Source organism: Triturus cristatus, chromosome 11 (assembly GCF_964204655.1).
Source record: "Triturus cristatus chromosome 11, aTriCri1.1, whole genome shotgun sequence".
Lineage (NCBI taxonomy): Eukaryota > Metazoa > Chordata > Amphibia > Caudata > Salamandridae > Triturus > Triturus cristatus.
In genome coordinates, this window is record NC_140594.1 from 162171848 (window position 1) to 162193485 (window position 21638).

The 21638-nt window shown below is 46.8% G+C and overlaps 1 protein-coding gene across 1 annotated transcript in view; it reads right to left on the reverse strand.

The window, feature by feature from the left end:
- MLXIP (MLX interacting protein) overlaps positions 1-21638 on the reverse strand; it is a 2063149-nt gene that overhangs the window by 1507715 nt on the left and 533796 nt on the right. Inside the window, exon 4 of the mRNA XM_085634535.1 lies at positions 4193-4282. Coding sequence (XP_085490661.1) covers positions 4193-4282 — 90 coding nt within the window. The remainder of the gene's footprint in view (positions 1-4192; positions 4283-21638) is intronic.

Here is a 21638-nt window from a genome sequence, read left to right on the forward strand (position 1 = left end):
GTGTTTGGCTATGTGAGTGGCTGTAAGTGTGAGTGACTGGTTGTATGAGTGGATGTTTGGGTGAGTGAATGGTTGTGTGAGTGCTGTATGAGTGCCTCTATGGAAGAGTGAGTACTGGTATGGGTCTGCTAATAGGTATGTGAGTGGCTGTGTGGGAGTAGGCATACAAGAGGTTGTATGGGGGTGTGGGAGTGGTTCTGTGGACAATGTCATCAGTGATGTCACTGATCATGTCATGAGTCATAAGCAGTGCATTGCAGGGGTGTAAGTTATAGTTTGCTCAGGTAACTAGAACTGCTACATTTCACTGGTTTTGTACAAGTGAAATCTGAGCCTAACTAGAACGTCCCTGTAACATTTGTTTTTATCGGTCGAAACGAGTCATGCTGAGGCACTGGCCAGGACTGACTGGTTGCTGTATTCATGGATTTTAAATAAAGCACAGCAGTTTTCACTGGGTCCCTCAAGTGGTCCGTACCTGTGTTTGAGCGCCGTGTAGGTTTGGTGACAACCCGGGATTTGCTTCGCTATATATATATATATATATATATATATATACACACACGACTGGTGGGTTCGATGTGCTTCTGAAACAGGACTGTGTTTTGTTTGATATATATATATATCCCGCATGTGTACCCAAGCTCAAAACTTCCAAAGGGTAATCGTACCCAGAAATGAAGAAAGCACTCGCAGGGGTGAGTTCCGTTGTTTTAATCGGACTCGTGCACTCGCAGGGGTGAGTTCCGTTGTTTTAATCGGACTCGTGCACTGCGTTTCGGCTAACGCCTTCCTAGATGTTAATCAGGGCGCGACAAAACCACCAATATTTGAACATGCATTTCACCAATGAACATAGACAAGGGACCAAAGTTTCAATCACATTGGATTCCGCCATCTTAACATGGTGTTCGAATCTTTGTAAAGCGGCAATATACATTACATTCTCAATTCATGATTATATTACATACATTTATACTGCAATTTACGACTTCATCAAGCCCTGTATGGGCCATACAATGAATAGAATTATGTAACTTCTTTACCTTGGCCTATTCTAAGCTTTTCACATTAAGCTTTTCAAATTAAAGCTGGTATATCTCGCTATGTATATACAATTATTTAAAACCACCATAAGACTCTCAACCATTCAATAAATGACATTCTAATTATTCCTTGAAATCATTGAAGAGAATAAACAATCTTTACGTTGTAAGCTGTCACTTGGTGAATCAATCACTACATTGTAATTAACATATGTAATCACTAGCATATCAACACTAACATGCGAAAGCAAAATAAGATACCATAACGTTATAATGGTAAAAACACATCAATGAAGGAAAAAAACTTCTAGGAATAGAGGTTTACCTTATTGAACTAGATGACGTAGAACCGCCTGTCCCACCTCTGTCTCGCTGTAAGTTGCCATATTCAGGCCTTAATGGTGCGTGAAAGTATGAGCACTCTTCCATGTAGCGGCACGGCAAATCTTATCCATTGGCACTCCATGGAAAAGAGCAGCAGAAGAAGGAACGGCTCTCGTAGAATGAGCCTTTGCCTTTCTCATAAGCGGTTTTCCCGCCTTAGTATGACAGAGTTGAATAGTAGCAACAATCCATCGTGCAATAGTTCTTTTTGTGACAGCAGAACCCAATCTCAGAGGGCCATAAGGTACTAGCAGTTGATCCGTTCTGTGTAACTGCTTGGTTCCTTGCAAATACAATTTAAGGCACCTTTTGACATTCAATGAGTGGAGAGATTTCTCCGCCGGTGAAGAAGGATGTGGGGAAAAGTGCGTAGGATAACAGGTTCATCAAGGTGAAAGTGAGATGGGCCTTGCTGGGCCAAAGGCAGGACAAACATAACTTCAGAAAGTTCAGGCTGCAGCGGATTGTCCAGACTTTAATGGCACCTGGCCACAAATGTTGCCTGACCTCCAGAATAGGTTGACTTTGTGGATGAACAGCGAGCAGCCAGTATAACATCCATCAATTTGTCAGGCAGATCGTATCCGCTCAGTTTGTTCTGCTCAATCTCCATGCAATGGAGGTGTAGGTTAGGGAGGTTTGGATGTTGAACCCTGGCATGTTTGGGAGACAGGAGGTCCTCTGGAAGAGGTAGACACAGCAGGGGGCAGACAACCATAGTCTGCAGATTTGCGTACCAGACCGTAAGAGCCCAGTCTGGGGGCTAGCAGGATTAATAGAGCCCAGCCCCGACCTTCTTTACAACCAGGGGCAGGAGAGGCAGAAATGCACATAGGAAACTGGAATCTCATGGCAGGCAAAACCCATCTCCCAGGGAACCTTGAAGCAGGAACTCTAGAGTGCAAAAAGCTCGACAAGGAGCACTCTTGGAGGTGGCAAAAATATCTACCAAAGGCACGTCCTACTGTGTAATACACCTTTAACACCTCCACTTGCAGAAGCTACTCATGGACAGCTAGATGGTTTATGCTAAGCTTATTCGTCCTGGCCTTTCAGGCCGCCTTACTGGCTGGGCTGACAGTTAGGACAATTCCATGAAGGTCTAGCTAGTGCAAGAGTCTCAGCATCTCGATACATAGCACAAATGATCACCACCACACTATTTGCTGCAGTACAATATGGTGGTCATGTTATCAGTCAGATGTTGCACACGGTTTCCATTGATTGAAGACAGAAAGGTAGCTCCAGAAGATTGATGAGGGGCCTCTGTTCCAGTAGATACAAGAGGCCTCTGATCTCCACCTCATGTAGTTGACCTCTGAAGCCAAGAGTGGACACATCCGCCAACAATGTATGCTCTGGATGGGCTAGGGAGAATGGCTTACTGCAAGTCAGGATGGAATCCTTCATTCTCCAATGAAGGTCCTGAACCGCCTCGCCTGACATAAAGATGTTGTCTAGGACCCACCCCCAGCAATGGGCCCATTGAAAACAATGCCCTGATCTATTGCCTCCCAGAATCCACTCAGTTTCCTTTAAGGGCATCCTACTTGCAGAGAAAAATTCTGGACTGTAGCAGCTAGTCACGGATGGACCTGAGAAATTTGGCAGTACTCATCAGTTGAGTGATACTACAATACATGGCTTAGGAAACAAGTTTTCCAGTCCTGGACCTTTCCTTATAAAATTTTAGTTTTCAGACTCCACAATATTCCCATTAAGGAAATCCTACATGCTGCAGCACATTCCATTCATGGCTTAAGAAATATGACCAGATTACTCCCATTATGATGCAACCCCATTAGCTCGTCTTGCTGGCAACCCAGCATATCTGGCTAACAAGTTCACCATCCGCAGTGGCTTCCGGAACACCTGCCACCATGACACCATCAGACAGAAGGCAAAACGTGCAACAAAGGAAAAACAAAACAACCAACCTTTTCTAGGTATAAATCTAGGATTTGCAAAAACATCCCTCTATCCATCAAGACTGCCTCAACATGCTCCAATTTAGGAAAGACCTGACAACGCACCTCTTAAACGAGCGCAACATTAAGATGTAGTAAGTCTACTCCCAGGTTCCAGCTACATCTTCATTCCCTTGTTGAATGCACCTTTGGCTTTGACAGATACAGACCTCTGCTGCTTTTGGACTAGGCTGTGCTATACAAATAGCACATCTATACAAAAGGTAAATATCGCAGAAAAGCTATTCCCTGTGTTATGCTTGAAGACAGAAAAAAGAAAAAAAGAAAACTGGGTGTGAACAGCTAGGTATACCCAAGTAGGGAATATGATCAGTATGCACTCATACCTAAACTGGGCAAAAGATTTTTAAAACTATCTTGTGGAGAAGTCTTGTAGGTTCTGCTTGTAGCTGGAGCCTTTCCCAAGCAATTGGGAAAAAGGGACAGCAGGACAACAAAATATATTTGATTTCTTTTCAGATTCTTAAACAAAATACTTTGAAACGTCAGAGAAAAGGGCCCCATCACAAAAACAATTAGGAGCAGTTCAAACACCTTACACACAAAATGACCAACGTTTTGACCGACACCAACAGCAGGACAGTGAGATCTAAATGCTTGCAGGCAATCTTTTGAGGTTTGCAGGTATGTCTATAAATATATATATTACAGTTCAAATTATAATTGACATAAGCCAAAGTCATACGTCACACATAATTATTTCTTTAAATATTGAATATATTATCAAATGTTACATCATTTAAACATTCACAAATGGCCAAGTAAAAAACATACCCTTTTCTTGAAATATGTTCTCCATTTATGATATTCCCTGATAACTATTTCAATTCTTCTTTTCCAATATTTCCCTTCTGTTGCAATGGCCTGTAATTTGAAATAAGTCAATAAATGATATGTTTCTACACTGGAACTATATCATTTGAGGGCATGACTAACAGAAATGCCTTTGTGAAACGCATTATTAAAATACTTTAATTGTTAAATGTTTTCATGAACAGAAGAACAAGGGAGCACATATGAAAAGCAAAAAGTATATGTTTAAATCCCCAAAGTGCAAATTGGCAGGAGTAGTCAAGTAACACCTCGCTTGTGTACACATGTGTGGGTATCGTGGGAGAGAGGGGACCCTGGGTGTGAAAGTGGGAGGCAGTGGAAGAGGAGAGGAGTAGGGCGGTGGGGGGATGGAGGGAGGAGGTTACAACCGACCATATCAGGAAGGAGAGTTCCCCATCATGGCTATTCTGTCTGAATTTATAGTTTTGCAGTTACACTGTATTTAAAAAATCTATATAACATCTATAGGACGTTTTTCACAAAAATAATCTTTGTAAGAAAAAAAGAGTGTTAGAGAACGATTAGACCGATGGATTAAGAGGTGTACAACCAGGGCAACACAAACACAGGATACACAGATGCAGGTTCAACTATTAAGGGGACAAAAGCAAGAAAATAGCACAAATTAGGCACCATGGAAGCTTGGCTCAGTAGCTTAAAACTCATGGCTTCATGTACCATACAATATTTAACTTTTCATATTCTATTTCTTTTAAGTGATATTGAAGAGATAGATTCTTATACAAACAAGCATTCAACCAGAGCTCATGTGACCCACTATTTTTAAGACTCTCCAGTAACGCCGTACACTCAATAGTTAGAAAAATAACAATGCCTAATATGAAAGCAAAAACAACGCCTGATGAGGAATCTGTTGCCCGTGTTATGGGAATCTAGAAAGTAATATGCTACTTACCAGTATGCATCTGTTCTTGGCATGTAGAGCTGCAGAGCCACACACTTAGGATAGAAGTTCGCCATCTGGTGTTGGGCTCGGATGCTTGCAGGTTGTTGTTGTCTTCTGGAGAAGTCTTTGTTCACAAGATAGGTGACTCCTCCCAATCTAACTCCATCGTTAGATTGTTTTTCGCCATGATGGGAAATGATGGAGTTTGTAGAAAATTGAGAGATGTCCATGTGTGATGTCCAAGTAAGACAATGCTGGAACAGATACAGGTCCCGGGGAGGTGGGTTGGCATGTGTGGCTCTGCAGCTCTACATGCCAAGAACAGATGCATACTGGTAAGTAGCATATTCCGTTCGAGGCATATGAGCGGCAGATCACACACTTAGGATTGACTATATAGCAGTATCTCCCCTAGCGGTGGTCACCTGTATCGGTTGCAGCAGTTTGAAATAAAGTTTTAAGGACAGCCTGACCCACAGAAGCTTATTGCTTTGCTTGCACGTCAACACAATAGTGTTTAGTGAAGGTGTGTCTTGTAGACCATGTGGCTGCCTTACAAATATCTTCTAAGGGAATGTTTCCTAAGAATGCCATGGAAGCCCCTATTTTGCGTGTGGAATGCGCTCTAGGGGGAACCGTTAGTGTGCGTTTAGCCTTGTGGTAGCATATTTGGATACATTTAACTATCCACCTAGCTATCCCAGACTTGGAAATGGGGTTGCCTTTATGTGGTGGAGAGAAAGCAACAAACAATTTTTTTGTTTTGCGGAATGATTTGGTTCTGTCAATGTAGTAAAGAAGGGCTCTTTTAACGTCTAAGGTATGAAGAGCTCTTTCAGCTACCGAGTCTGGATTTTGGGAACAACACTGGTAACTCTACTGATTGGTTAAGATGGAACGGAGATATGACTTTTGAAAGGAATTTCAGATTTGTTCTAAGAACCACTTTGTTACGGTGTAATTGTAAGAATGGTTCTTGTATGGTTAAAGCCTGGATCTCACTTACCATTCTGAGGGATGTGATAGCGATAAGGAAAGCCACTTTCCATGTGAAGAACTGTAGTTCGCATTTATGCAGAGGTTCAAATGGGGGTCCCATGAGTCTTATAAGAACAATGTTTAGATTCTACACTGGAGAGGGTGGCAATCTGGGAGGAATAATCCTTTCAGTCCTTCCATGAAGGCTTTGATCGCAGGTACTCTAAAGAGTGACAAGTGTTGTCTATTTTGTAAGTAGGCTGCTAATGCTGCTAGGTGGAGACGTATGGATGAGTATGCCAAATTACATCTTTGCAAGTGCAGTAAGTAGCAAATGATGTCCTGGATGGATGCATCCAGTGGGTTTATATGATTGTTAGTGCAGTAAACGGCAAATCTTTTCCCTTTTGCAGCATAGCAGGCTCTAGTGGTAGGTCTTCTGGCCTCTCTTATAATATTCATGCAGTCTGGTGGCAGGTTGAGGTAACCGAATTCTAGGACTTCAGGAGCCAGATCGCCAGATTCAGTTGACCTGGATCTGAGTGTCTGATTTCTCCATGGTTCTGGGTTAATAAGGACGGGGAGAGATGCAGTTTTTGGTGTGGAACTAGGGAGAGTTCCAGTAGTGTTGGGAACCACGGCTGGCGTGCCCATGTGGGAGCTACTAGGATCAGTTTGAGAGACTGTTGCCTGAGCTTGCGTACCACTAATGGAATGAGTGGGAGAGGCGGAAAAGCGTACGCAAATCTGCCTGACCAGTTCATCCATATCGCATTGCCCTTTGACTCCGGGTGGGGAAACCTGGCGGCGAAGGTTGGGCATTTTGCGTTTTCATGTGTGGCGAACAGATCTATGTCTGGTTGGCCCCATTGTTGGAAAAAGGGCAGTAGGACTTGGGGATGTAGTTCCCATTCATGGATCTGTTGAGTTTGTCGACTCAACAGATCGGCAATTTGATTGTGAACCCCTGGAAGGTGTTCTGCAAGTAGGTATATTTTCTGGGGAATGGCCCATCTACAAATGTTCTGTGCGAGCTAGGACAGCTGGAGAGAATGTGTGCCTCCTTGTTTTTGTATGTCTGTCCGGATGAGGACAGTTTTGTTCTGGAGATGTAGTTGGAACGATTATAGTGCTAGGTACACTGCTAGCAGTTCCAGGTAATTGATATGGAGCACTTCCTGTTGAGTGGTCCATTTGCCCTGAGTGGTATGTCAGCACTATCTGTGGAAGAGGCTCTAGGAACGGCCGCCCTTTGGACAGGTTTGTTATGTTCCACCATTTCAGAGAGCGATGTGTGCGGCTGTCCACCAACACCAGATCTGGAAGTTGTTTGTGAGCCTGGTTCCACTGACGTGCTAGACATTCTTGCAAGGGACGCATTTGAAGTCTTGCATAAGGCACAATGAAGATGCATGACGCCATCATGCCTATGAATTGCATGAACACTCTTGCTGGAAGAGTGTGTTGGATTTGGAATTTTGTGATAAGAGCTTGTATATTGGCTATCCTGGCTGGGCTGGGATATGCTAGGGCTGTGGAGGTGTTTATGGTGGCTCCTAGATACTGAAGTATGTTATGTTATGTTATATTCCATTTATAACGCGCTCGGCTACTCACGAGTATCCCGGCGCGAAACCTGAGACAGACAAAAGATATCAAACAAGCGAGAAATGTTTTCAGCTTCCTTTTAAAGGCAGCAAGCTCCTGAGTGAGACGAAGAGCAGGGGGGAGGGCATTCTAGGCCTTGCTAGCTCTGACCGCCAGAGAACAACCTCCCATCCTCTGAAGTCTGAATCTGGGAACCAGGGCTAAGCCCAGAGAGGTCGAGCGCAAGGCCCGTGCAGAGGCGTAAAAAGAAAAACGTTTCTGGAGGTAGAGAGGACCATGGCCATGAAGGGCACGGTGAGCCAGAACCAACGCTTTGTATTTGATTCTGGCCGCTACTGGAAGCCAATGGAGGGCAATCAGATGAGAAGAAACACTCATCCTAGAGGAAAGGCCCAGTAGCAGTCTGGCAGCGGTGTTCTGGACTGTCTGCAATTTCTTGATGAGGTATCCAGGCGAGCCGATGTAGAGGGAGTTGGCATAATCAAGCCGGGAAAGAATCAGCGCGCAGGTAACTGTAACTCTGGCTGCCTGCGGAAGGAGAGGAAAGAACTTTCTCAACGTTTTGCAGCCAGCAGTTTTCTTAACCTGGGTGGCAAACAGCAGACTCTCCTCAAACCAAACGCCCAGGTTCTTAGAGGGCCGACCCTCAGACGAGGGGAGGGAGAGCTCCAGAGGCCAAAGCTGAGACCGGAAATCCGAGGGAAAAGAGCCAAAGAGCAAAATTTCCGATTTTTGCTCATTACACTTAAGCTGCGCACCCAGCGCTGAGCTGACAGCCTTATCCCAGGTAAAAAGCAGCTGAGTGTCGTCAGCGTAAGCCATTACCTTGGCGCCCAGTGCTTCAGCCAGATGAATCAGAGGCGTGACATAAATGTTGAAAAGCAGAGGGCTCAGGGAAGAGCCCTGCGGGACACCCGTAGTGACCGGGCGAGGGGAGGAATGACAAGGCGGGAGCCAGATCTGCTCGACCCTATCCTCAAGGAAAGACTTAAGCCAACCCCACACGGCCCCTGAGACACCGATCTCAGCAAGGCGGGACAGCAAAAGATCGTGTGGGACCGTGTCAAAGGCCGCCGAGAGATCCAATAGAATCAAGGCGGCTCTACCCCCTGTGTCAAGGCAAGTCCGGATGGCCTCCACGACCTCGACAAGAACTGTCTCCGTGCAATGGCCCGACCGGAACCCAGATTGTGATGGGTGTAGAAGACCCTCAGCCTCCACAAAATTAGACAATTGATTGAGCACCGCCTTCTCACAAATTTTAGCCATCGCTGGCAGGCGGGAAATAGGACGATAGTTAACGGGATCGCGCGGATCCAAGATAGGTTTTTTGAGTAGCGGCAAAATCTTGGCCTCTTTCCAGACTTGGGGAACCACCATAGTCTGAAGAGAGAGGTTAACAATGTGATTAACCTCCAAATAGATGTTATTCGCAACTGCTGCAAGGAGTCGAGCCGGACAGGCATCAACCGGGGACCCAGATTTGAGACCTCTGAGGATTTTCAGACTATCCAACGGATACACTGGAGAAAAAGCAGACAACACGGTAAAAGGTGTATGTGAGAGGGCGGGAGATGAGAATTGGGTTAGTTTATGGTGAAACCCAAGTTGTGTAAGATTTGGATGGTTTGGTGAGTGTGTAGAACACATTTGTTGAATGACTTAGCTTTTATTAGTGCTGCTACTACATCCAGGCATTTGGTGAATACTCTGGGTGCGGTTGTTTCCCCGAATGGAAGGACTATAAACTGGTAGTGTTGTCCGTCCACCACAAACCTTAGATACTTCCTGTGGGCAGGATGTATGGGAGTGTGGAAGTAGGCGTCCTTGAGATCTAGTGTGGCAAGAAAATCGCCTTGTTGCAGTAGTGGGAGCACTTGTTGAAGCGTTGGAAATGACCTGAGTTGATATACAGATTTAGGGGTCTGAGGTCGAGTATTGGTCTTAGAGTCCCGTCCTTTTTGGGGATTAGGAAGTAGAGTGAGTATACCCCTGTACCCTGATGTTCTAAGGGAACTGGTTCTATTGCGTGTTTTTGAAACAATGAGAGAACCTCTTGTTTGAGGAACGTAAGATGGTCTGGTGACATGGAACGCTGTTTGGGCGGTATGTGTGGGGGGGGGGAGGGGGTAGTTGTGAGTTCCAGGAAGTAACCATACTGGATAATTTGTCTTACCCACTTGTCTGTTGTAATGGAGTTCCAGACAGGTAGGAACTGTTTTAGTCTTCCCCCGACTGGAGTGGAATGGTCTGGGGGGAGTGGAGGAAAGTCACTGTTTTGTAGCAGGGGAGGTACGAGTGTTGTTATTACCTCGACCTCGCCCCTTGTTCTGGTTTCCTCTGTATCCGCCTCTAAAATATCTTCTACTGGGGGATGTTTGTGTAGCGGATTTGAATGTAGAGGAGGTGTCCGCTCCCATATTTTTGGAGGCTCCTCTATAGAAGGAGTGCCGAAAAGAGCCACGTGGTTGGGGAGACTGTAATGCCCCCATGGATTTAGCAGTCTCGGTGTCCTTCATTTTTTCAAGGGCAGTGTCTACTGCTGGCCCAAAGAGCTGTTCCTGATTGAATGGCTGACTGAGTATGGTAGTTTGTACCTCTGGCTTAAAGCCTGAAATGAGTAGCCAGGCATGTCGAAGGAGAACACTTGTGTTAATTGCTCTAGAGGCGGTGTCTGCGGCGTCAAGCGCACATTTAATTGCTGCATTTGAAATAAGTTTTCCCTCCTGGACAAGGTCATTTGCCTGGGTTTTATATTGGTCTGGCAGATATTGTAAGAGAGTCTCTAATTGGTCATAGTGGGCCCTGTCATAGCGTGCTAGTAGGGCTTGGGTGTTGGCAATACGCCAATGATTAGCGGCTTGTGCTGCTACTCTTTTGCCAGAAGCTTCTAACAGTTTGGATTCTTTGTCCGGGGTGGTGTATCTCCTGTGGTTTGGGAGTTGGCGCGTTTCCTAGCATTGGAAACGACCAAAGAATCCAAAGGGAGTTGCCCTTTGATGTAATTAGGATCTTCAGGGGCAGGCCTATATTTCTTTTCTATTCTTGGGTTGAGAACCCTGGCACAGACTGGGTCTTTAAATACTTCGGGGGCATGTTTTATGACTCCTTTAATCATGGGCAGAATTTGTACGGACTTTTGAGATTGTTCGAAAGTGTCTAATAGGAAGTCTTCCTCTGGTGCGTCTGAGTGCATTGTGACGCCGTGGTAAAGTGCCGCTCTATTTAATAATTGGCCAAACCCCAGGTGATCGTCTGGAGGCGATGGTTTGGAGGGATATGGCTGAGGGTCAGGCATGTCTGGTAGAGGGAACGCCCAATCATCCAGTGGTGAGGTGTCTGGATCCGTGAACGGATCATTAGGGTCACCCCCACCCCCTAGGTCATCCTCATCATCCTGTGGAGGTGGTGTATATGATGGGGAGGGTATAGGTAAGGGTGGTGCAGGCAGTATAGGAGAGGAAGGAGGCATAGGCGATGTTGCAGAGTCCTTCCTGTTTACAGGAACTGGAACAGGTGGTGTGTCCAGTTTCCATTTTCTAAATGGCACCGCGGTGACATGTCCAGTCTTGGGATTGATATAAATCTTTTTCTGCCTTGGGTCGATGGATCTGGATGAAAAAGTTCTTGTTCTTCAGGAACAGTCTTTGGTGCCGATTTTTTCGGTTCCGATCGAGGTTTTGGTTGATCGGTGGATTGTTTGGCTTTAGGGGGCGTATGAGAGTCCTTAGCCGTTGGTTTCGGTACCAATGATGGTTTCGGTGCCGATGTCGGTTTCGGAGCCGAAGTTGTATCTGTAGGCTTGGGAACCTTCGGTGCCGGTTTATCTACTGGCCTTGGTGTTTTCGGGGCCGAAGGCGTTGGAGCCGATTCCAGTGCCGAGTGGTCTTTTGTCTTCGGTGCCGAGGGTGCCGGTTGGACAATGACATGCAGTTTGCTCGGTGCCGAGCTACCGGAAGGCTTATGTTTCTTCGGAGCCGAGCCCGGAGGCGGGGCTTCTGAAGGATGTTTTCGGTCTCGACTGGGGCTAGCAGGCGAAGTCTTGACCAATGCCTTTGGTTTTGTTGGGGTTGGGGCAGGGGCAGTAGTACTTACACGTTGCCCAGGAGTGATGGGGTCGTCTGAGTCGGAAATTATTTGCAGGTCTTCTGAATCTTCTTCTGGGACATCAGGGCCTTCATCAAAGATGTCCTCTGGTTCCGGAGCTGTTCTCTGTGCCATGATGTGTCTTCGAGCCCTTCGATCTCAAATGTTCTTTTTGGATCGAAAGGATGCACAGGCTGGACAGCTGGACTCGTCGTGTTGAGGTGATAGGCAGAGGTTGCAGACTTTGTGGTGGTCACTGTGCAGAAATTTTGCTCCACACTGGGGGCATTTTTTGAAAGGCGTCCTTTCCATGAGCCGTAGGCCTCACGGCGTGGATAAGCCCAGCGGCCCGCGTCGACGTCCGGAATCGAGCCGATGAAATCGATGTCGAGAATGAAGGTGCTTCGATGTTTTGTGTGAAGTTTTGCGCTTCGAAAAGCTTGGAATTGATATTTCCAACCAGAGCGGAAAAGTTGCATCCGAAACAAATGGCGGAAAAAAACAATCTAACGATGGAGTTGATGCCCATGCGCACTGTCGTCCAAGGGAGGAGTCACCTATCTCGTGACCAAAGACTTCTTCCGAAGACAACAACAACCTGCAAGCATCCGAGCCCAACACCAGATGGCGATCTACTATCCTAAGTGTGTGATCTGCAGCTCATATGCCTCGAACATAAAGCTTAAGAACACATTTTTGCTTTTCATATATACCAACAGGTTAAATGTAAATCATTTTAATATTTGTACTGGAAGATCTGTTAAAAGGCAGAAGCAGGCTAATTTAATAATAAATCAAAAAAGTAAAACATCTTCAGGAGGAAGTGCTTGTCTAAACTCCAAGATCATGGGTCCGCATGGTCATGCAGCTCTGCCTAGGGAGTTATTTGCTCGAACTAAGCTACTATTAAGGATACTTTGCCTGTGTCAAGTGAGTGGGATTTAGAGCACAGGAGGAGGGACAGAGCCTTCTTCAAAGTGCACTTTAGTAGAACTGATGAGGAACACTGCACTATCCATACAAAGGTGACACAAGCCCTTGGATCAAGGCAGGGCATGTGTGAGATGGCTGCAGAACAACGCCAGGAGTGAATAGCTCCATGATGCTACCGAGGCCAAATCAGAGACACTGTTCATGCCACCCACCAAGCACTATTTTCTTTCTACAGCGCCAGGTCTGTATGCATTTATATGTAAAGGATTCCTCCAGGTGGTTGCACAGTGAAATGCAGATGTAATGTCTTACCCTGCTGCATTCTCCCTTTGACTGGGAGATACTCTGCCTGTACTTTTATGTCCTCCCAAATTTGTTTATTGCAATGCATATTTCTTGCACTGTGTAATGGGTGGCACAACAACATTTTTATGTGGAAATGTGGCTTTGTCTGGGATCAACGGATACCACAATGGAAGATGGGGAAAAAATAATAAAAATAGTTTTTTTAAATTGCTATGCTTGGATCCAAAGGCTTGGTCAATTTGCAAATAACCTGTTGATATATACAAAAGACTAAGCCTTCCAATGCTACAAAGTCGGTTTTTGTAAAGGCAAATATCCCAAAACAAACAAGGAGGACCCATTATGCGTACATTTTTACCTTCAAGCTGTATTGAACAAGTTACTTACCTTTGAGAATGCCTTATCTGATAGAGGGTCTATCTAGCCGCAGATTCTTACCTTTGAATATCCCCAGGCATCAGACTGGATCCGGAAGAGCTGTACCATTGCACGTTGGTAGGTGACGTCCTTCAGCTCAGTATAGGCGCCGGAAGTAAATTGTGCAGTACCTACATAAGGGCCACCACAGCGTGCTGATGTCAGTTACTTTCGCGACTTTCCATGCTAGGAGTGCAGAACCACGATGAGAACTGACCACTAGTGTGGAAAAGTCTAAGGCCCTGAAAGGGGGTGTACCTTACACCTAAACTGGTTCACAGGGATACATGATTAAACAACTACTGCCTAAACCACGAATTCCTTAACCACGAAGGCTAAACAACAAGTAATCCCAAACCACTACATTGTTATCAACGAGTTCCTAAACCATGAAAAATATTTAAATTGCTCATTACCCGATTACACCACTATCTTCTGAGGGCAGGTTAGTGCAGGCAACCACTTCTGATATTTCAGCACTCCTCATGTTAGTTAGGGCTTCATCGCAACTCACCTGGGGCTCAGCCTCTGATGCGGCTCGATGGCCACGTAGTGTTAGATGCGTTTTCCAGCAACCCGGCTCAGAATCCTCTCGGCCAGGGAGGGAGAGAAAAGGCACAGTGAATACTCGGTCTCCGCTGACACCTTCAATTGCCTTTCACTCCAAGCCCGTCAGTGTCTACAGCAGATGGTCAAGTCTCAATTTCCGGCCTAGCGGTGGCAGCACCCAGTCTAAAGTGAGGTAGGCTGCACTCAGGGGCCTCGTAAGCTCATGGTGCACAACCGCCCCGGCCTCAGATCTCTCCCCCGGGGGCAACACTGCTCCAAATCAGTGCTGATGTTCCCGCAAGGCCCTTCAGCACAGCAGATGGTGCGGATTATGGGATCCCAGTGCAGGAGCAGCAAGATAACAGCCACCATGTTTGCCTGTCAAGCCACGCACCCCCAACGGGTTACTACCAACTTTCAGTGTCCTCAGAGTTCCTTTTATCTCGTACCCTATTGGATAGTGCTTCTGGGAAGAGGATATGCGTATCCAAGTGCCTGGGAGGATAGGTGAGTCTTTAGACATATTTTGAATTTCAGGTGGCCATTTTGTGTCTCAGATGTATCGCTAATGACTTCCATAGATAGGAGCCCCGAGCACCATATCTCCTTCATCAAATTGGCTAGGTCGACAATAGGAACCTGTAGGCAGACCTGAGGCTACTTGCAAGCTGGCAAGAAACAAACAGTTTAGGAAGATAGTTCACTGAACGGCCATAAGTCTGGAAAGGCTTTTCATTGTAATTACAATAGTGCCATTTATTGGCCAGTCACGAGGTCGTTATCTTCGTGGTTTAGGGAAGTCGTGGTTCATGTGAGTCGTTGTTAAGGATGTCGTGGTTAACAGATTGGTAGTTGTTTAGGATTCGTTGTTCAGGTCAGTCGTTTTTCAAACTTTGTTATTAAGGCTGTTTCCTGGTTCACGGAGAGGGAAGGATGGGAGAGTTGGTAAGGAATCTGTGGTTAGACAGTCTCTCTAACAGATAAGGCGTTACCTAAGGTAAGTAATCTGGTAGAGACTTCAAGCTGCAGATTCCTTACCTTAGAATAGATACCCAAGCAATACCTCCCCAGAGGAGGGTCTGTGAATCCTATTTAATAAAACAATCCCGTAGGACCGAATAGGTGAAATGCCCATCATGACAGACTGGACTGTCAAGGCTGTAATGATTTGTGGACATGTGCAGGGATGCCCATGTCGCTTATGACATCACCGGGGCTTACCTCACGCACCATTCGCTGTCCTGCCTCACTGTCGGATCCTGCATCGCTCGTCGCGGTGTTCTGGAGACGGAGGCAGAGACGGAGGCAGACGCCTACGTTAACTTGGCAGCCATATTGGGTGAGGGCCCGGACAGCGTTGCAGACGCACTCACGACGGGGGGGATAAATTGTGGATGTCTTTGCGCACGCGCAGCAGGCGCGCCGAAGGCGCGCTAAAGGCAAGCCCGTCTGCGCCCCTCCGGACCCAGGGGCCAGCCACTCCGGTCGGACTATAACTTATCCACCTGAGACATTGAAGGCGATGCATAACATGTACGGCCAATTTGCTAGTAAGGTCTCTTCTATCCTAATTGCTAACAATGTATTCATTGCACGTAATAGTTTTCCGGAGCTTCTGCCTACCACGCCCTGTAATCTGTACTCCCTTACTCAGACTACGCACAGAGCCGTTCCTTTGCCATTTTATTACCTTAACACTCGTTCTTTGGGTGAAACATCAGCTGGATATCTTTTCTCTCCTGATTATGGACAAACCTGACGTCCTGCTTTTGACCGAGACATGGCTCACCGATGATTCTGCCCCGGATATACTGGCAGCACCCCCCCCTGACTACTACATCATATCGGCCAATAGAGGCCCAGGCAAGTCAGGTGGTGGTGTGGCTGCCATTATCCACTCTGACCTCACTTTCTGCTCTCTGACTTGTCTACCTCTTGCAGACACGGATAACATAGTGATTAAGCTGGAATCAGCTAATGATTCCTTGGCCTGTGTCCTATTGTATAGACCACCTAAACCGATGCCTTCCATCCCACTGGCTCTTAGTGAACAGATAGCTACGCTAGTTACTGAACATGCCAGGGTTCTCCTGATCGGAGACTTTAATTACTGGTATGGAGATGCTAATGAAGGACCGCATTCTGCAGAGATGTCTGACTTACTTAAAAACCTCAATTTATCTCAGTATGTCCCATCTCCAACTCATGCCAAGGGCCGAATCTTGGACCAAATCTGGGATACCAATTTAAACATAACCATCCCTTCTGTGTTACCATGTATCTGGTCCGATCACCATCTACTGAAATTTCAAATCATAAGATCTGCCCCTCCGATAATTAAAGCACAGGGAGGTGGCATGGTCAGGAAATGGAACCTTATTAAAAAAGAAGAATTTTATAATACATTAGCAGACTCGATTCCAGTTCTACATCATTCTGATGTTAATAGTCTGGAAAATAAGGTATATAGGTGGCTTACTGAGGCTAGTGATAAACGCGCTCCTGTTAAGAGAGTCAAATTACTGCGTCGGACGGAAACCAACAGATGGTTTTCGGATGATCTTAAAGCTCAGAAATTGATTGTGCGTCAATTGGAGAGAGAATGGAGCCAACAATACTCCCCTGAAAAAAGATCCCAGTATATTATGGCGCATAAAGACTACAGGAAAAACATTTTGACAGCTAAAACTATCTTTTTTTCTGACCGTATCCTAAAGTCTAATCATAACTCTAAAATGATATTTTCGGTTATAGATGAACTCTCCAATCCTGAACGCACACTAAGAAAGGCCGCGCCTTCCCAGGAATTATGTGACTCCCTGAATGATTAATTTATTGATAAGATAATCCTAATAAAAAGCAGTATACCTTCTCATCCCCCTCAGCAGAATGCTCCGGTTCAGTTGTGTAACAATAACACCCTCAATAGTTTCCCTCCGATCAGTGAAGAGACCTTTCAGTCTCTTTTAATGGATATCAAGTCAGGTGCCCCCGTGGACTGTTGCCCACCCCATATTTTGAAAGAGTGCCTTGCGATCCATCCTGGCCCGGCCCTTGCCTTATTGAACAAATCCATTACATCTGGCATAGTTCCTCTAGCTTTTAAAAAGCCACAGTGGTCCCCCTCTTGAAAAAGCTGGGTGCCGATCCGGCACTCCTCGCCAATTATCGTCCTATATCTCTGTTACCTTTTTTGGCCAAAGTCTTGGAGAGTTACGTAGCTAAATGCCTCTCCAATTTTTTAGAGATGTATAAACATCTGGACTCCCATCAGGCAGGTTTTCGTCCCGCACATTCTACCGAAGCTGTGATCCTGTCAGCCATGGATAGTCTACGGGATTTCGCAGATAAAGGGTGTCCTCGTGCTTTGGTCCTGCTGGACCTGTCTGCGGCCTTTGACACGGTCGACCATAACATCTTGGCCGACCGTGTCGGGGGGATTGGAGTCTCAGGTACAGCGGCCCACTGGATTTCCTCTTTTCTGAGGGACCGCTCTCAAACAGTGCGCCTCGGCCAATTCTCTTCTGACTTTCACACCACTACTTGTGGGGTGCCTCAGGGCTCGGCCCTTTCCCCTCACTGGTTTAACATCTATATGTCCCCTCTGATTAAATCTTTGAAAAAGAGAAAGGTACTGGTTCTCAACTATGCTGATGACCTGCAGCTCCTTCTCAGGGTTGACGGGTCTAATGACTCCGTCACGGAGTTCCAGGAGACTATGTTGTTCATCCAAACTTGGATGGATCTGAATCACCTGAAACTAAACCCAGGAAAAACGGAAGTGGTCCTTACCGGGGACAGCTTTAAACACTGGGGCCCCCGATATTGGCCTCCTGTACTCGGTCCACCTCCCATCCCCTCTAGCTCCGCCAAGACTCTGGGGGTACTTCTGGATAGTGGTCTATCCTTAAAAGCCCAGGTTGGAGCAGTGGTGTCCAAGTGCTTTTACCAACTGCGGAAAATTAGGAAAATTCATCGCTTTCTTACTCATGAAGCCTTGGTCCAAGCTATGATCTCTACTGTGCTTTCTCACTTAGACTATTCCAACTCAGTCTACCTGGGAATGCCCCATTATTTGTTCAAACGCCTTCAGTTGGTCCAAAATCAGGCTGCCCGTTTGATCTACCACCAACCTAAATAGCAACCTGCCTCTCCTCTGCTGAGGAAATTACACTGGCTTCCGGTGTCACGTCGCTGTGTTTTCAAAACCGGCTGCCTTATTTTCAAAGCTCTACACGGTACCAGTCCGGAATTTATCAACAACATTATACTCCGGTACTCCCCCACTCGTGACTTAAGATCCTCTCACCTCTCGTTTCTTACTAGTCCGAACTTCAAGAGGGCCCGTCTTGGAGGCCGCAGGTTTGCCACTCTTGCACCCAAGTTGTGGAATTCCCTCCCTCTTGAGCTTCGCACGTGCACTGATCTTCTTCCATTTAGGAAACTCCTAAAAACCTGGCTGTTCACTCAGGTTTAGCTTCTGCTGCCTTGTCAAGATGTCTGCCAGCGCTATGAAGCCAACCCGGCGTACGAGCGCTCTACAAATACACGCTAACATTAACATTAACATTATGACATATGTTCAGAATAGGAATGCCCCGCGCTAATACAGTGGTCGCGATCGTGGCTCTATTGCAGTGAGCAAGCAAGCCTTCAGGGGGCTGGTTCTTGGCCAATGCATAGAAGATCTTAATGCACAGGAGATGGTTCTTTTATACAGCTTTCCCTTTGTTTTCTCTTAAATATCCCATGAAGAGTTGATCGTCCAACCGAACTCTTGTGCGGTCAAGGTAGAATGACAACGCTCTTTTTGAGTCTAGGTGTTGGAGTCTCTCCTCTTTTTTGGAGGGACGAGGTGGAGCAAAGAAGGTAGGCAGGGAGGGTGATGTTCAGGGTGATGTTCTGGCCTACATGGAAAGAAGTGACAACCTTTGGGAGGAAGCAGGCATGTGTCCGGAGGACCAGTTTGTATGGGTAAAAGGTGGTATAAGGAGGATGCGCAGAGAGTGACTGTAGTTCGCTGACACTCCTGGCCGATGTTATAGTCACTAAAAAGGCCGTTTTGATAGTCAGCAGCCTAAGAGGACAATTGTGTAGAGGCTCGAATGGTCCACACATGAGAAAGGTAAGGACCAGGTTGAGGTCCCACTGACATATGACTAAGGGCTTAGGTGAAAATATATGTTGCAGCACAACAGGTGACTTAAAAAGAGAAGGTTGGTCTGGCAACAGCAAAAGAGCAGAGATGGCAGTTAGGTAACCCTCAACTGTTCCCAAAGCAGATCCCTGTGTGAGTGGTGCAGATGGAGGTGTTGACATTGTGGAATGTACACCATTATACAAGATTTTCTCAACAGCAGGCATATACCGTTTTGGTGGATGAATGCCTGGCTGCCATAATAACATCACAGACTTCTGGAGGAAAGTCGAAAGCGGGACAGATTTGGGTGCAGGACCCTGCCCTGTTGCTGCGACAGAAAATCCTCCTGAAGAGGCAGCCTGACCGGAGGACCGGTGGTCATGCTCAACAGCTCATACCAAACTCTCTGTGCGCAATCCAGAGCCACAAGAATGACTTGTGCCCAGTCATTCCTGATCTTCTCGAGAACTCTAGGCAGGAGTAGTATTGGCGGAAAGGTGTACTGGACGGAGCTCCACTAGAGACGAAAAGAGTCTCCAAGTGAGAGCCGCCTTGAAAATTCCAGTGCAAAGAACTGCTGATATTGCACATTCTCTGCAGTGGTGAACCCATTGCTGAAAGAGACCAAGTACCACCTCCAGGTGAAGACGCCATTAGTGATCCGCTATGTATCTTTACCTGAGTTAGTCCACCCTGGCATTCAGAGAGTCCGCCAGGTGTTGAACCAACAAGGAAATGCCCCGACATTCCAGCCTTGTTCAGAGGCATAGAACCTCCTGCCCAGTTTGTTGTAGTACCACATGGCAATGGTGGTGTCCGTGAGCACCATCACCAGCCTTACTTATCGAAAAAAACAAAAAGGTTTTCAACGCCAAGTGGATTGCCCAAAGCTCCAACAGGTGTATGTGAAGCTTGGATTCCAGAGTCCTCTGATCTTCACCTCACCCAGATGGCCATCCCAGCCCAGAGTGACGCATCTCTCACTACAGTCAATTCTGGCTGGAGAGGTGTCTGCCATTGACCCAATCGTGGTCCGTTAGCCACCACTGCAGGTCCTTTGCAGTTCATTCCAAGATCTGGACCATGTCAGGGAGATTCCCCTGATGCTGCGCTCACTGGGCCTTTAGGGCCCACTGCAGAACCAGCATATGCCAGCGGGCATGTGTTACCAGTAGGATGCAGGAGGCCATGAGGCCCCTCAGTGTCAGTCAGTCTCACCGATACCTAGGATAGGGGCTGATACATCTGTATCATAGCCTGAATATCCCGGACTACCCATTCGGGAGGACAGGCCGGAGACTGCACCATGTCCAGAACGGCTACAATAGAAGGGAGTGTCTGAGAGACAGTCAGGTGAAACTTTGGCATGTTGATAATGAACCCAGAAGCATGCAGGAGGTTCAATGTAGTCTGAAGGTGGAAGAAGACTGCCTGTGGCAAGCCCACCTTCAACAACCAGTCGTTGAGGTAGGGGGAAGACAAATCCCATACCTCTGCAGTTGAGCTGCCACCACTGCCATCACCTTGGTGAACACCCAAGTGGCGCTGATAAGGGCCAAGGGGAGCACAGCGAATTGAAAGTGCTTGGGCCCATCATGAACTGCAGATAGCGTCTATGGGTCAGCAGGGCGGAGATGTGGAAATAAGCATCCTGTAAGGCCAAAACTACCATCCACTCTCCTCGATCCAAGGCAGACAAAACTCAGGCAAGCATGAGTATTTTGAGTTTCTCCTTCTTCAAGCAGAGGTTGAGAAGGTGCAGATCTAGGATAGGACAAAGGCTTTATCCTTACCAGAAAGTACTGGGAATAGCAACCACGACCTACTTCTGAGGCCGGCACCCTCTCTCTGGCTCCCTTGGCCAAGAGAGCCTGCACTTCTTGACAGAGCAAGGAGAGATGGTCCTCTGTCAGTCATTCGCGAATGGGTGGAGGGGGTGTCACAAATGGGAGGGAGTAGCCCCTATGGACAATATGTAGTACCCAACGGTCTTACGTTACGAACCGCCAGTGGGGGAGGTGATGGCGTATCCTGCCTCCCACTGGGTGCCTGTGATGGTCTGAGGGCAGACTAAAGAGGCTTGGAGGCAGCGCCTGCTGGGGAGGTTTTGGATTGACCTGACCACTGGCCACCAGTCCCACGTGGCGACGAAAATGTTGAGAAGCATGTTGGCCGTGGAGGCTGGAATGACATGGGTGCGGTTGGAGACCCCTTCCATAGCCCCAAAACTGGCAGAAGGCAGATTGGACTTGACAAGGGGTCATAGACAAGCCCAAGGACCTGGACACATATGCTCAAGTAAGGCAGCCTTCCCTGAGGAATCTCTTCACTTAGTTTTCACTATGGATCTTCTCTTTTATCTTCTACTTGCTACTCTATTCAGTGTTTATGATTATCAATGGAGATCCCCTGATAGAGTAGGAATGGTTTCTTACCGGTTATCCTAGTTCTCTCTCTCTCAG